General features: G+C 41.4%; 1 protein-coding gene across 3 annotated transcripts in view; it reads right to left on the bottom strand.

Moving 5' to 3' along the window:
• The window catches only part of MYO1B (myosin IB), a 106,941-nt gene that overhangs the window by 70,425 nt on the left and 22,164 nt on the right, over positions 1-14,352 (bottom strand). For all 3 annotated transcript variants that reach the window (XM_030952911.1, XM_030952913.1, XM_030952914.1), the window contains exon 3: positions 8,005-8,120. In XM_030952911.1, the coding sequence (XP_030808771.1) occupies positions 8,005-8,120 (116 nt within the window). The remainder of the gene's footprint in view (positions 1-8,004; positions 8,121-14,352) is intronic.

The raw sequence follows: 14,352 nt of genomic DNA, 5'->3' as shown, positions 1-14,352 counted from the left end.
TACTAGTGTTTCTTTAAGGCTTTAAACATCAACCTTGTTGATGCTGTATCGAAAATCACAACAAAGGCTCCTAGCAGAGCAGATGGGCATTTTCTAGTGGGCTCTAAATTGCTTAAAGGAAAGAAAAAAAAAGAAGAAAAAAAGACAACCATTAAATACAATGAGACACTTCCAATGAAAGAACAACAGCTGTTCTTACTTGCAATGTGAAATCCCAGATCTTAAAGAGAGTACCAGGCTGCCAGTGCAGGAAAGGCATAATGAAAATTCTGGTCCATGTATACACTGTGCATAAAATGGGATTTGTCTCCTTTTTGACAGGGCCTCTACCTGTCCTCACTTTTCAGACTGCATTTAAGAAAGGAAACATGGTAGTTTCTCCTTTTTAAGTACAACTCATTATTTTCAGTGTGCAAAAAGTCCCAAAATTCTAATGAAAGGAAAAATGAAGCTATTGAACATTCTACTTCATGTGACAATGTGAATGAGGTTCAAAAAATCTCAGTATTTTATGTCCTAAAAATATCAATGGCATAATATAAATTCTAGACAGAAAAATCCAGTTCCAGGAAAATGAGAGAAATGGGATCTGGCAAAAAAATTACCATTAGTTTAGTCTGCTGAAGCATTTACACATATCCCCAACATATATTCAGAACCTTTTTTTTTTTTCTTTTTTTCTTAATTATCTTTGGTCTAATAATCTAGCAGAGTTCCAAACTTTTCTGTGCTTACAAATAAACATAGACTATTACAGATACACTCACATGCAAGGGGAAAAAAAAAAAAAGGAAGAGGGAGAGATTGTCACAGATAACCAAAAACATTTGACTCTCCATCCCCAAGATGACTGAAGTCAAATGTGAAGTATGTTGTGTACAGGGGTACGAGTAAATATTTGAAAACAGTTCTGAAAACAAAGTTATTTTGTTGAGGCTCTAAGCCAGCAGTTAATTCATGAGGGATGCTCCAAGATTATTTTCCTTTGTACACCATGACAACAATTATAGAGTTACAGAAGCATCTGGAACAGATCTCAAGTTAAGTGTTTCCCTTAGAAACTCACAATGTTTTAAAGGTACCCAAATTCTTGCATTCCTCTTCCTCCAGAAGCCCAGTGGGCACGTGAGGGCTGGCTAGGAGAGCTCTCCAAAGGAGACACTGATGGATGAGCAGGCTCTCCTGGAGCCAGGTGGGTCCTGCCCAGAGAGGGGGCCTCTGGCAGTGGCACCTCAGGAGCTGTGACTGACAGCACTGCCAGCTGCTGTGGCTGGGGACACTCAAGGGGTTTGTGAGCCAGCAGAACTGGTGCTTCTGAATGCTTTTGTCATGGCAGAATACACTGCTGCAGCTTCTGGGAGACCCAGAGATGAGAGAGGGTGGGACCAGAGGCAGCCAGCACTCTCCATCTTCTGGGGTATTTTGGGAGGCAGTTTTGCCTTGATGCTTTTTATAAGCCCTGAGGTCTCAATATATACTCCTTCCTAGGCTGGGGAGTGTTTAAATGCCACAAGAGCACAGAAATCCAGCCTGGCTTCATGCAGGCTGTGTGCAGCCCCGTCAGCCCCAGCCCACCTGCACAGAGCTCTGCTGCTACATGGCATTGCCTGTTCCCATCCTGGACATCCCACGTCCTGGACACCGGCAGCAGAATGACAGCACCAGGGCCATGCAAAAAATAATTTAAAGGGCCTTTTCATTTCTTAATTTAGACTGAGCTACTTAGAGGGCCAACAGAAAGGCTCGTTCCACCAAACTTTGGAATCCAGTCTAAATGTCACTGCAGAATATTCTGAAAATTGAAATAGAGCACAACATTCATATATACACTGCTTTTTTCAGGCTGTTTATACTCCTTGGGTGTTGGGTGCATTTCTGGAGCTTCCTTACAACTGCACATCCTGCTATAAATCAGTTCCTGTATTATTCTGCGTTATCAGAAAATTTCATGCAATCTAAAACTAGCAGCAAACAAGCAAATACTGTTCTTGTCAATAAGACTATATGCAAAACTCTGAAGCACTGGGTTGAGATGGCTGCAATATATGTGCTATCCAAACCCACTAAAACAGCCCTGCTCAAATTTCAGGAAAAGCTAAATTAGTTGTTGTATGTGGAAGAAACCCTGCTTTATACCCTGAGCCTTCAAACGGGCAAAATGCCTCTTCATTCACTTCAGTATGGCCACATCACAACTGCCTTCCTCAAAACTCTTGTTTCCTCAGAAGGACTTCTGAGGTCTCCAGCCAAGTGTAAAATGTAGGAAACTGTGCATGCCATGATAGGTGTGAGAGAACATTGCAATAGAAGAGGCTCTCCTCAGGCATGAAGTCCTTCTGGCTCTTGAAGCAAGTGTGATGTTTCATCATCCCCCTTTCACCTCTATGCTTGAGGGACTTACATTCATGGGCTCACCACATCCAGCTCTGCCTCCCTACAGAGGTTAAGAGAATAATAAGTCTCACCCCTACCAAAAAAAGACTTCAAGGTTCTCTGTAGGGCTCCACCCCCTCCTCTTCTTTCAATTCACTCCAAACATGGGTTTAACAATTAGCTACTTACCGTCCTCTCTAAGTGCTATTTATGATTTCCACCAGTCACAGATGTTCCCTCCCTGCCCAGTGGTCAATTATGCCAACTAACCTCTGAAGTGAGCAGCTTCCCTCAGCCATAAATCTCTTCTGAAAGCAGAACTCTGCTGATGAACAAGCCCAAAGACCGAGTCTCTGGAGAAATCAGGAATTATTAGGAATAAGAACAAAATGTCTGTAAAATCGGATACTGCAAGGTGAAGAAAACCACAGTGGGGTGGTTAGAAAAGAGAAAAAAGAAAAAGAAAGAAAATGAAGATAAAATGAAGATTAGGAAAGTACAAACTGAAAAGGAAATGTTAAAATAAACATACTGGGGCAATGAAGGACACTTAACTATGTCATGGCCTCTCATCCCACCATCAACTTCAAGACAGCTACTAAGCATCTTACCACTCTGTTACCTATGGGTAAAAGCTTACTTTCACATACAGGTAAAAACTATTCTTCACAGCTGGAGCTTTATCACACCCTCCAGACAACAGTATGTGCTTCACATCATAGAGGAAAAAGAGTTACTGAAACCTTGGTGTTCCTGAAGACATCCGATCCTTTAACATCAGGGAAAAAAAAAGAGCTGGAAGCAAAAATCTAACTTCTATATTCAGCATTTACATCAGGTCAGAAGTTGAAAAGGAAACAGCAAATTGTATCCATTGTTAGAGTAACTGCAGGTATCCACAGGATAGTGATTTATCCCAATAATTATCTACATGACAAAAACTGAAATGAGAAACATAAAAAAGTTCCTCATTATTGCATTTTAACAGGTATCACATTGGTATATTTGTGCTTGTATCCCGTATAAAGGCAAGCAGGTTTTCTAGAGTAGCCTGCATAACTTTATGTCTAAATTTGGAAGTTTTACATGCAAAACTATTCAGAAAATTTCAGAAATGTAGATTTAAAAGAATCAATAATAAGTAAATAAAATATACTGCAAATTGCCTAAGTGAAATTCAGTAAGTGTGTGATAAAAGACACCTCCAGATTTCTAATGTCACCCTAAACACTTCAGTGCATAGCCTAAAAAAATGCACAGGGATTGAACTTTTATTTGAATGTAGCTGGCCATTAGCAATACAGCTGCCACTTTTACTTTGTCCCTCAAAATAATCTGTAATTCTTTCAGAGCAAGCAGGTAGGGCATCTCAGACCATAAAGGGGAGCCAAAAGCCACAGGCCACCTTCCTTGCCAGATACAGAGAGCTGCTAGTAGGCAGGAGACAAGGTTAAAACAGAAAATTCAAGAAAGCACCTACTCTCCAATCCCTTATTGCCAATCTGTTACTGGTAGGGAAATGATACAGGATGGTGGTTACAAATATGTGGGATGATAATCTATTTGATTTCCCATTGCATTCACTTCAAAGATGCCAGCAGCTGCCTTTGTAACCAGTGAAAAATCAATGTAAAATACCAGGATAGACAGCTTGGTTTGCTCTCATGACTAGCTCAGCCACAAGGTAAGCAAAGCAGCAATTACATCAACTGAAAGAGTAATTACATCAACTGAGAGAGCAGAACAGAAGTGTAAGAACTGCACAAATCAAGCAGCAAACTGTTTGAACACTGAAATGTCATCCTCTGCCCTGCCAAGTCAGAGACAAGTTTGATCCTGCCTTGCAGATAAAGACAAAACCAGCAAGATTAACAACATTAAAACAAAAACAACAAGCCAGCAATTAAAAACCTTGGTAAACTTCCTATTACACCTATGCAAATAGCCACAGACCATGAAAACAAGCATTCCAGGAGACCTAGAAAAATAACACTTTTATTACATGGTGCCACAACAACAGTAGTGCACTCAGGGAGGAACGAACTATTAAAATAAAACCCTCTTGGATCAAATTTTATCAGCTATAACGCTATCCAAAATCACCCGACCAGAAACTTTCTCTCAGCAATTCAGTTTGGCTGCCCATTCAAAGTGTGACTGTGACCCTACTCTAGTTTCCAGAGATCATATTAAAGAAAAAAAAAAAAACAACAGAAAAACAAACCTGTCCAAGCCCTGCAATTAAGTGTTAACTGGCGTCACTGAAAGCATCAGTCACTCTCACAGACGCTCTTGAGGAAACACAGAACAGAGGACGACGTGTTCCCTCCCTCCTCTCTCAGATTAGGGCTGAGAAAACACCTGAACAGATTTTTCACCCCCTACAGTGTGTTTCCTCCAGTGACCATACATAGCAGGAAATTCACAGGTATGGATTTCCTTCCTGTCATTATAAACTTCTGTCGCTTTTCCTGCTGTTTCCCTGTGCTAGCCAAGCCTGCTCTTTACCTGGGACAGCTGATACTCTCAAGCACAGCCTCCTTACTCATCACACTGAGGCACACACAAGTAGCTCCAGCCCAGACAAGAGCTCTCACAAAACTTCTGGAAAATCAATAAAACATGATTTTGGTTCTGCAGGAGCTTCCATACAGAGCTGTCCCTGTGGAACACCCATGGGAGATTGCTCTAGAGATGCTGACACTTAAATCCTGGGCTTCCCAAACCTGAATGTTCTCTCCAAAACTGCAGACATTGGAGAATTTGAGCTGTTACACCAACAGGAGATGGAAGAGTTTTGGTGCCATACTGACCTGGTTTCTATAGCAATCTCTAACCAAACCACTGCTAGAAATTTTGATTTAATTAATTGCTTGCATTTTTCTAGCTAGCACTAGTACCAAAGTTATATTACATATACAAAAGAGATGTTGAAATAAGGAACACAGTACATCTAATTCTATTTCTAGCCATGCTTTATAGGTTGGATGCATTCGTTTTCTTTGAAATAGTCAAGAGTTTTACTTTGCTCAGGATCACACAACAGGAGCCAAAAGTCTTTCCCAGTGGTCTTACCCACAATCAATTCTTCTGAAGAGTCCATGGCTCAACAGACATTTACACATCAAAGAAAACAAAGTATGCACATTTCCACAAATCAATGGGGGTTTTTTACCCCAGTGGCAGAACAAACACCACAAATTGCAATTTGTCTCACAGCATCTCCTCATTAAAGTTCCTGAGCAGCTAAAAAAGAACCACCTTGAAGATTGCAAGGTCTCTGAGGAAGTGCAGCAGCCTCCCTAGACACGCCTGAACCCTGCTTTTAGCAGGGGCCTACTGCTGCCAGAGCAGCCAACCCTAGAATTAACTGCAAGCTCCAAGGGTGGGATGATGCCAGCTCCATCCCAAGCCTGTCAGTCCTCAGTCTGTCCTGACCAGCAGAGTAGGCAGGCATAGTGAATAGCCCAGGCCTGGCTCCAAGCCACCCTGACAGCTCCACTCATGATCTGTTAACCAGCATCCAAGGACCAGCTCCACTTTTGCAGAGTGGACAACTGGACTGGCACAAATCCTTAGGTACAGCACAAGGAACTCCACACTGAAGGGGATGAAAAGTGGTTTAGGCTTGCCAGAGATGCCATAAGGCAGCCTACATAGCACTTATTTTACACACCTACAGTACTGCCCAAATATTTCTCGAAGATGGTGAGAAGTTTACCAATTTTAGCAGAGCCAAAAGAGACTCTCTTGATTCTGCAATTCCCATAAGCATCTAGAGACAGGTGGGAAGGGAAGCGAGGTCACCATAAAGTAAGATCATTTTATATTTCTACAGTTCACAAATGATGTATCAGTAATAGAAACAAAGGTTATTTCCTAATCCTTTATTTTTAAAGATATTTTGTCCACTTCTTACACTTAGGTGTCAGAAGACAAAACTCTCACAGAAGCAATACAAAATAAAGAAAATTTATGAAGAGATCATATCTGTCCAAAACAAATTAGGCTTACACTTTTCTTGACTAGGGACTCTACCCAAACTTGCAAGGAAAATCTATTACTATCAAGCAATTGAGATCTCATGACAAAAATTAAAAGTCAATATTTTCTCACTTCAGTCTCATGCTCTCAAAGTTGATTTCTAGTGTTTGGGCTCCAGAAGTCCTTACTGTCAGGTGGGAACCTGACCACACAATTATTATCATTAGTGGTGAATGATGTTTATGAAATACTTTTCTACCAAGTTCAGACTCTCATAACACACACAAGAATGACTCTTGACCATTTCTGTTCTGAAAAACCATCTCTCAAGAGAGACAGAAAAATGTGGAGATCAACATATTAGTATGTACTTGATTCAAGGTGTAACCAAGTACGTACACTGACTTTCAGAATGTCAGACAAACTTTAACTCACAGGTTTTATTTTTAAAATAGTCCATCATTTGACAGCAAATTTTATGCAGCTGAACAAAATTAGTGGAGCAGAAAGTTCTTTTAACAAGGAACTGTGTCAATTTAGCAAGCAATTGGGCTTGCTAAACAAAACAGTGAAGAAAGAAAACCTGAATTTAGCCAGAGTTCAGAACCAAGAGGTCCAAGAAGCTTATTTGATCTGATTATTGGGCTGTTTGCATTTCAGACTTTGCATCTGGTGAGTGACAGATGAAGTGTTAAGGCAAAAAATTAATCAGTTAACTAAATAACTTGCAGAACACTTTGCACGCAATTTTCATTTAACCTAAAAGTTAACACTGAAGGAAGATGTATAAATGTATGGCCCTGTTTAGACACTTATCTGACCACTGATTGACCACCAAGTCAGACTCCTGAACTTGTGGCTGAAGGGTCAGGTGCAGCCTCACAACCGGCTGGAAACACTTCTCCTTCCCCACTGAGGGGAGGAACAGCTGCTCCAGCCTCACCTCTAAAACTGGAAAGGTAAAATGATTACTGCAACATGCAGAGCTTGAAGACCACATACTTTACTCTCGGCCCCACCACCCGTACCTGCAAACAGCACCTTGTCCTATTATTCATCCTATTTTAGTCTTAAAGTTTGCATTATGCATTTAGGGCACTCCGGCTGTCCTTTATGAATGGGCTCATTTCCAGCCAGCACAGAGAAGACCAAGCTTTAATTTTCCCACAGTTACCATTCAGACATATCCAACGTGTTTCTGCATTCATCACAAGAGGGTTGGTTGGTTTTTTTTCTGCATTGCTCGAAGATAAATTAAGAGTTTCAGATATCAAAAGCAATACTATATGATTCAAACATATTTAACACCTCGAGGCTCCCAGTAGGCATCTGGACTTTGAAAGAAACACATTTCCTTGAAAACAGACTGCTTACTTCACAGTGCTGTAATACTGGCTACTGCTAACAGTTAGGGAGGAACATTCTGAAATGCACATACCAGGGCCTAAGTGCATGAAAGAAAAAGAGAAACTCATTTTAACTTCACTTTAAAATATGGCTGAGCTAATAAAAATTCATTTTGGGGGAGTGGTGGTGGTGTGATTTTCATTTTGGTTGCTTTAATCAACAGATCTTTTGAGGAGAGAGACAGCTGGTACCATCTGTTCCCAGACAGAATGAAAACTAAAATTTCTTTGCTGTACTTACATGTGAGGACTGAGTTCATAAAAGTTTCGGTTTCTGTATTCTTCCACTTTCTCTGGAGTATAAATGGGGAGAGATCTGTAGGGGTTTATTGATATCACCACGCTGCCAATGTATGTCTGTTGAAGGAAAAGAGAAAATTATTTTCGGTTTTTCTTTTTGACATACTTTTGCTGCTTATATATTATTTGCTCATTCAATAATTTTGAGGAAACAAACAAACAAAAAGCCCTAATTGTAGCAATGAATAAATATGTTCATACTTTTCAAAACACCTTTTAGATACTCTCTCTGCTGGGTACCAAGTAGCTATTTCTGCATAACTGAAAGCCTCTTATGAACATTTTCTAAAAGAAAACCCAATCATACTATATTTCTGTGACTAATTCAGCTGGGGGAGGGAAAGGCAGAAGGACACAGATGTTCATGAAGAACTGACTCCATCTGCATGGCAAATGTCACACGAGCTTTGCTGCAGCCCTTGGCCACTCACACCAAACCCCAAAAGGCAAGGCTGGCACTGGACTGTGCCCCTCTTCCCAAGGAGGAACTTTATGTCACCTTGTCAAAGCCTCAGGCACAGAAGAAACCTGAAGGGAAGCAGCCTTGCACAGGTTTCTGTCAAAGGAGAGATTTACTGTCAGGGTTCAAGCCAGACAAAGTCCTGCCGTGGTTCCTCAGCAGATGTGAAGTGCAATTTGTATTTTCAGATTCTAAACATACTCACCACCACCCCTGGGAAGCAATGGGAGGAATGTGTTGTTTCACTCTGTCAGATCACATGCACTGCTGGCCTCAAGGAAGACCAATTCTGTACACCATGACTCCCATGTCTGCTCATGACACCATTAACTTAAATCCCTAAGCCTACTGTCAGATATCCCACAGCTTTCTGTGCCTCCCTCCAGCTCCAAGGGCTGCACTCAAATACACTGAGCTGCAAAAAAATGCCAAAACCCCATTCCACCCTGCCTGCAGATACTGACCAAAGATTAATAAAAACCCCAAGTGTTTGGTATCTCTTTCCACAACTGTGAAACAAATAAATAACACCTGATGAAACATGGTTTTTCCAGTAACCAGTGCTCCCTGGGAGCTGTGTATGCTCTACACAAAGCCACAGGTTCCCATTACTTGGATTACATTTGCAGTAACTACAGAAGAAAAAAAAACCAATATTTTTTTAAAATGTGCTATGATTCTAAAGGGCTTCTGTGCTGATATCTCAGCACTTAACAAACACTATTTGGATTTTCCTCCACAACATTTCTTAGAGAAAATACTGTAATTTGCACTTTGAAATGGAAGGAGAGGCATGAGGAGCCCAAGCTACTGACCAACATGTTCAGTAGAGCACCAAATTATGGCCAGGGCTGGAATAAGAAATGAAAAATATTAATTGTTGCAACCATTCCAGATCTAACTTCCATGCCTAAAGCAATTTCCTGCTAAATGCTACTAAATCTAGTCCTAAGCAGAAAGCGAGGAGAGGAATATTTCCCATTTTCCATTGCACACATATGCACAGGCAAGCCGTGAACTCACATGGCATCTTCTGTCCCAAACTGAGTGGAATAAACTAGACTGCAGCGATAAAACAAGTGGCATGAGGTCTCCAGAAACTCTCAAAGCTCATCCTTGTAGTGTTTCCTATTCCTGGGATGGATCAGAAGCAGCCAAAAAATTAAGAGTTTTGCTCCTTTCAAGCACACACCACTATGTGTGCTTATGTAAATGTTCTTCAAATAAAGAAAAAATTGTTCTAGCTTTGTGGTCATCCTCCCCCTATGGAGGAAATAATTTTCCAGCTATGTCTAATCTCTTTGGCTGAACAAGATGGAAATGCTAAAATTGCCTTTCTACAGTGTTTACTTTGCTCTCTCTCAACACACGCGGCCTTGGCAATTTGGAAGTCTACAGATTCCTGGCAAAACTAACAGATGCCCAAGACTAAGAAGCTTTCTGGTCTTCCCAAGTGCACAGATAGCCCAATTAGGACTCTTTTCTGATAAAACAATAATAAATTGTTTCCTCCTAAATCTTAGGAATTTGTGAGCTCAGCCTGTTGTGAAACCAGTGCTGTAAAGTATCAGCAGAGAAGAGATGAAGGCCAAATCTCAAACATTATATTTTGAAACATGAATTCTTTGGAACACAAAGACTTGTCCCTATTCTGCTATCATAATAGCTTACAATTTAATTGCTAAGTTCCTTGAAGTACCCTGGGACTTCAAGATAAAGAAAGATTACTGAAAGTGAAAACCTTGATTTTTAATTTTGAACACAGGCATTTAAATGAGATTTATTTAGAACCATGTCTTCATAGCTAAGTGCTGCTTAGACAATGTATTTTGGGAATTCAAATCAGCTCCTTGCTGCCAGATACGAACAAATACGGGCCATTTCCTAAAATACTAATATTTCAAAAGGTCAAATGGCTATATTGAAACAAAGACATACTCCAATCCATTTTAAACACCAAGTCAAAGTGTGCCAAGAAGTCATTGGGTTTGTTGCAAAGCTGCTTACAAGAACTAATACATTTCCTCTTCTGAAAATGCCAATCTCTCAAAGCTGATGCCTAATAGCTACTTGCTACTGGTGGTCTGTGAGACTGCACATAACAGGGATAAGCAGATCCGGAAAACAGCTTTCCCACATAACATCTGTCTTCCCACCAGAGCTCTATTATAAACAAACAAAATAAATGGCTTAAATCCTCGAGCGAGCGACAAGCACAGGAACATTCCAGTGCTGAAAGCAGAACGCCCAAGAGTAGTGGGAGACCATACCACAGCACCCCAGGGACAAAAGACATTCTTGAATTTCCCTGCTTAAGGACAAAAATGAAAGAAGAGTGGCCTCATGATGATGGCTGCACAGAATACAGTCAGGAGATTTGATTTCTTTCTTGGTTTGACATGGTCTCCTTATGCAAGTTTGGAGGAGATCTGCTGTCTCCTGAAGTTTTGCTAACTAGACTCCTGATAACACTGCTTCCTCCCAACTTCTACTTTACTGCAACTCACAGAGGTGAATTCTGTGTTTGCTCAGAACACAAAGCAAAAGGACCCTCACTCATCATTTCTCAGTGCATCTCTCATGTGGCGTGGCAACACTGCTTCAGAACAGAGCATTCAAATTTCTGTCAGCTTAAATGACAACACACTCCGCATTCTCCACCAAAGCAACACATACAGCTCATTCCTGTTCAGATAAGGGGTTAACACCTCAAGCAGGAAGAAAATTCCAAATTCCAATTCAACTGGAAAAGCTGTTAATGTTTGTTACACATCACTTCTAAATACTGGTCCAGATGCAATGACCAAGAATCTTTGGTGTCCCACTTTCTCCCCCTAGGACTGGAGGCCAATGTAACCACTTGGGGCAAGATATCAGTGCTACATCAAGTTTACAGGGACCATGCAAGGCCTTCTGAGCCTTACTCGCCCAAGCAGACTGGCTTAAGAAAAACAGCAAGACGATAACAAGGCTCTTGCTGCTTGTGAGAAATGTACAGGCAGCAGCCCCTTCCCAGTCAAAGGTTAGGGAAAGTTATTGCTATAAACCGGACATTTCCAGCTGAGAGGCTGCAGAAACCTTTCAGTGAGCCCAGTGAAAGGTCCCCAAACACCTCTGCTGCCAGGGTGCACAGTGAAATCTGATACACAGGATAGAGGCAGTGCAGGCCAGCCCAAGAAGGGCATCCTTTAGAAGAGCACTAGTACAACTAATGGGAGAATATTTCATACCCTGGGACACAGTATATTAATAAAGCTGTTTTTCCTCCTGTCAAAGTTAGACTTGCAATGCCCCAAGGGCCAGAAGAGAGGAGATTGCATCTGCAGAAGCCAGGGAACACTACTGACACCAGTGGAGGCACCAGCACAGAAGTTGTCCAGATGGGACTGTCATAAAAGCCCACCCTGTATCCTTAAAAGCTTTTCTGGATCTGTGGCAATCTCTGCAAAGCAACCTTCTGCAGAGGTTAAAATCATTCAACATCTACACGGATTTGTGGCAAGCCTTTTGGAATTGTAGCCTATATCCCTTTTGTCAGCTCTGCTAAAAACAAACCCACTGCTTCTTACCTCTTATAGCCTGCAGCAGCTCAGAGAAATTGCTGCTGCACACAAGTCAGTCCTGCTGTAAAATGCCTGAAGTGCAAATGTACCTGGCAAGTGCAGTAATTCCCAGAGGGCACCAAGGTTTCTCTCTATTTATTTAATGTGTCAAACTTTGGAGCACAGAAATAGAAAACAAATTTTAGTAAAATAAGATTGCTAGTTTGGATTCATCCATTTATGCAGGCCAGTTTTAATACTCCAGATACATAATGCACATTCCTTTAGTAATGGCTATGCTCAAATAATTATTTGGTTCCTAGATCTTTGAAGAGTTTCAGATCATGCCACCAAAACTATTCATTGAAATGGGAGACAAAGTAGATCAAAGAAAAGTGTGACAAGATTTTATTGGAATTAATCTAAAACCAAGGCTTGTCCAGCACTGTTTTCATTGGGCTGAAGGAGAGCTGTGTTTTGGTTTTTGGGTGGTTTTTTTAATGTGACACATGAAAATTATCTTTCTAATATATACTCGTTTTTCTTTGTATTTGCCTGACCTACTGCAGTTCTGGATCTTGCCAACTCATAAGCATGTGTGCCACTGCATGTTCAGAACAGCTGAGGCCAAGGAGATGGCAGAGGAAGCCTGTACTCACATGTTCTAAGTGTTTTCAGCTGTCTCAATCTCAAACAGAGCCTGGCAAATTTAAAACTACAACTTTACTCTATACTGAAGTTTCCCATTTTAATAAGCGTTACTAGCTAGATCAGTACTGTATTAAAATATCACCTATTATTTGAACAATCATGTTGTGAGCTCAAATTTGTTTTACATTGTGCTTGACCATAACAAAATAACTAAATGCACCGTGCCTCTGGTCCATTGTGTTTTTTCAGGTTGGAAGCACAAAGTTGCAAGAGATGATGTTTGAAAAGAGTTAGAAAGAGAGCAACATCAAGACTAAAAGCAAAACCACCTGAGCCCATTGCTGTTTCTGAGACTCTGATTTACTCCATTCCTGTGTATGGCAATGGAGGTGTTTGTATTGCTTGGTGGAGAGGGATGGGCAGGGTACTTGAAAAAGACAAACAAACAAACAAACAGATGTGGATTTCATCCTGTAACACTCCAGGGTTTGCTGGCACAGCAAGCATGTTCCACAGCAGCACATACAAAATAAACTCCACCTGTGATCCAAGCTGAGCAGCTGCACTTCAGGTTGAGACAATGCTGGGCCAGCGCTGCTTGTGCTTCAGTGACCTGGGAGCTTGAGCATAAATCACTGGACTGCTGAACAAACACAGACGATTCTCCATGATGATGAAAACCCTCTTGCTCAAGCCCACCTTCCCAGAAACAGCATTTTAATCCCAGAAATACAGTGGACAAAGTCTGTATGTTGTAATAGAAAAAAACCCCAATCCTGGTAAACTACTCTATGTGCTTAATGCAGTTATTAACCAGGACAGGCAGCCTTGTAAAACCTGCATGGGACAGTAAAGGCTGTAAAGAAACCTGTCCAGAAGAGCACTGGATGAGGTCCTCAAGGGATGAGAAGGGAAAAACAATAAAGGAAAATAAGAAAGTGAGGAGACAAAATAACAGTCCTGTACAAAGTACATTAATGGCTGATATAATGACTCAAGAAAGAAAGCTCAAAGAGGTCACACAAAGGCAGAAGCCTACATTTGCATCCCAGAGCAAACAATGACCACACAAGCCACCCAAGTCAAAGAGGATAACCACACTGCTAAAAAATCCTTCAATATGGGCTTGATCCTGCAAGCCACTGTGCAAGCAGCAGCCTGGACAAGCTGTGGGCAGCCAGCAGCGGCCAGGATCAAGCCCTTAAGTGCACTGCAAGCTGTTTGAGATCCAAGCCCTGGAGTAAGAGCAGCTCACTTGCCAGAAGACACCCACACTGCAAGTCGGAGCGAGTACGCGGAGTGGATGCGCGAGCGCAGATGATCGGGTTTCACTGCTGAGCTTCTCGAGGGCACAGAAATCTCTGCCCTGCTCAGTGAACATTGCTGCTAACCTCAACATCATCATGACAGACTCCAGTGCTGTTATTAATGAAGCAGGCTAATCCTCTCTGCTGGTCTCCTCTCTGGCTACACTGGAATGATTTATACAAACAAAAAGAGTCACTATCCAGGATACAAATACAGGCAAAACCTGAAAATAGGCAATGAAGAAGCCAACTTCAAGGTGACATGAGGAATTTTCAAGACAGTGTTTAAGCACCCCCAAACATCAGTGCTTGCTCACTTTTCAAAAGAG

Source organism: Camarhynchus parvulus, chromosome 7 (assembly GCF_901933205.1).
Source record: "Camarhynchus parvulus chromosome 7, STF_HiC, whole genome shotgun sequence".
Lineage (NCBI taxonomy): Eukaryota > Metazoa > Chordata > Aves > Passeriformes > Thraupidae > Camarhynchus > Camarhynchus parvulus.
Note: the sequence above shows the minus strand (reverse complement) of the source record. Positions and strands in the feature narration are given on the sequence as shown.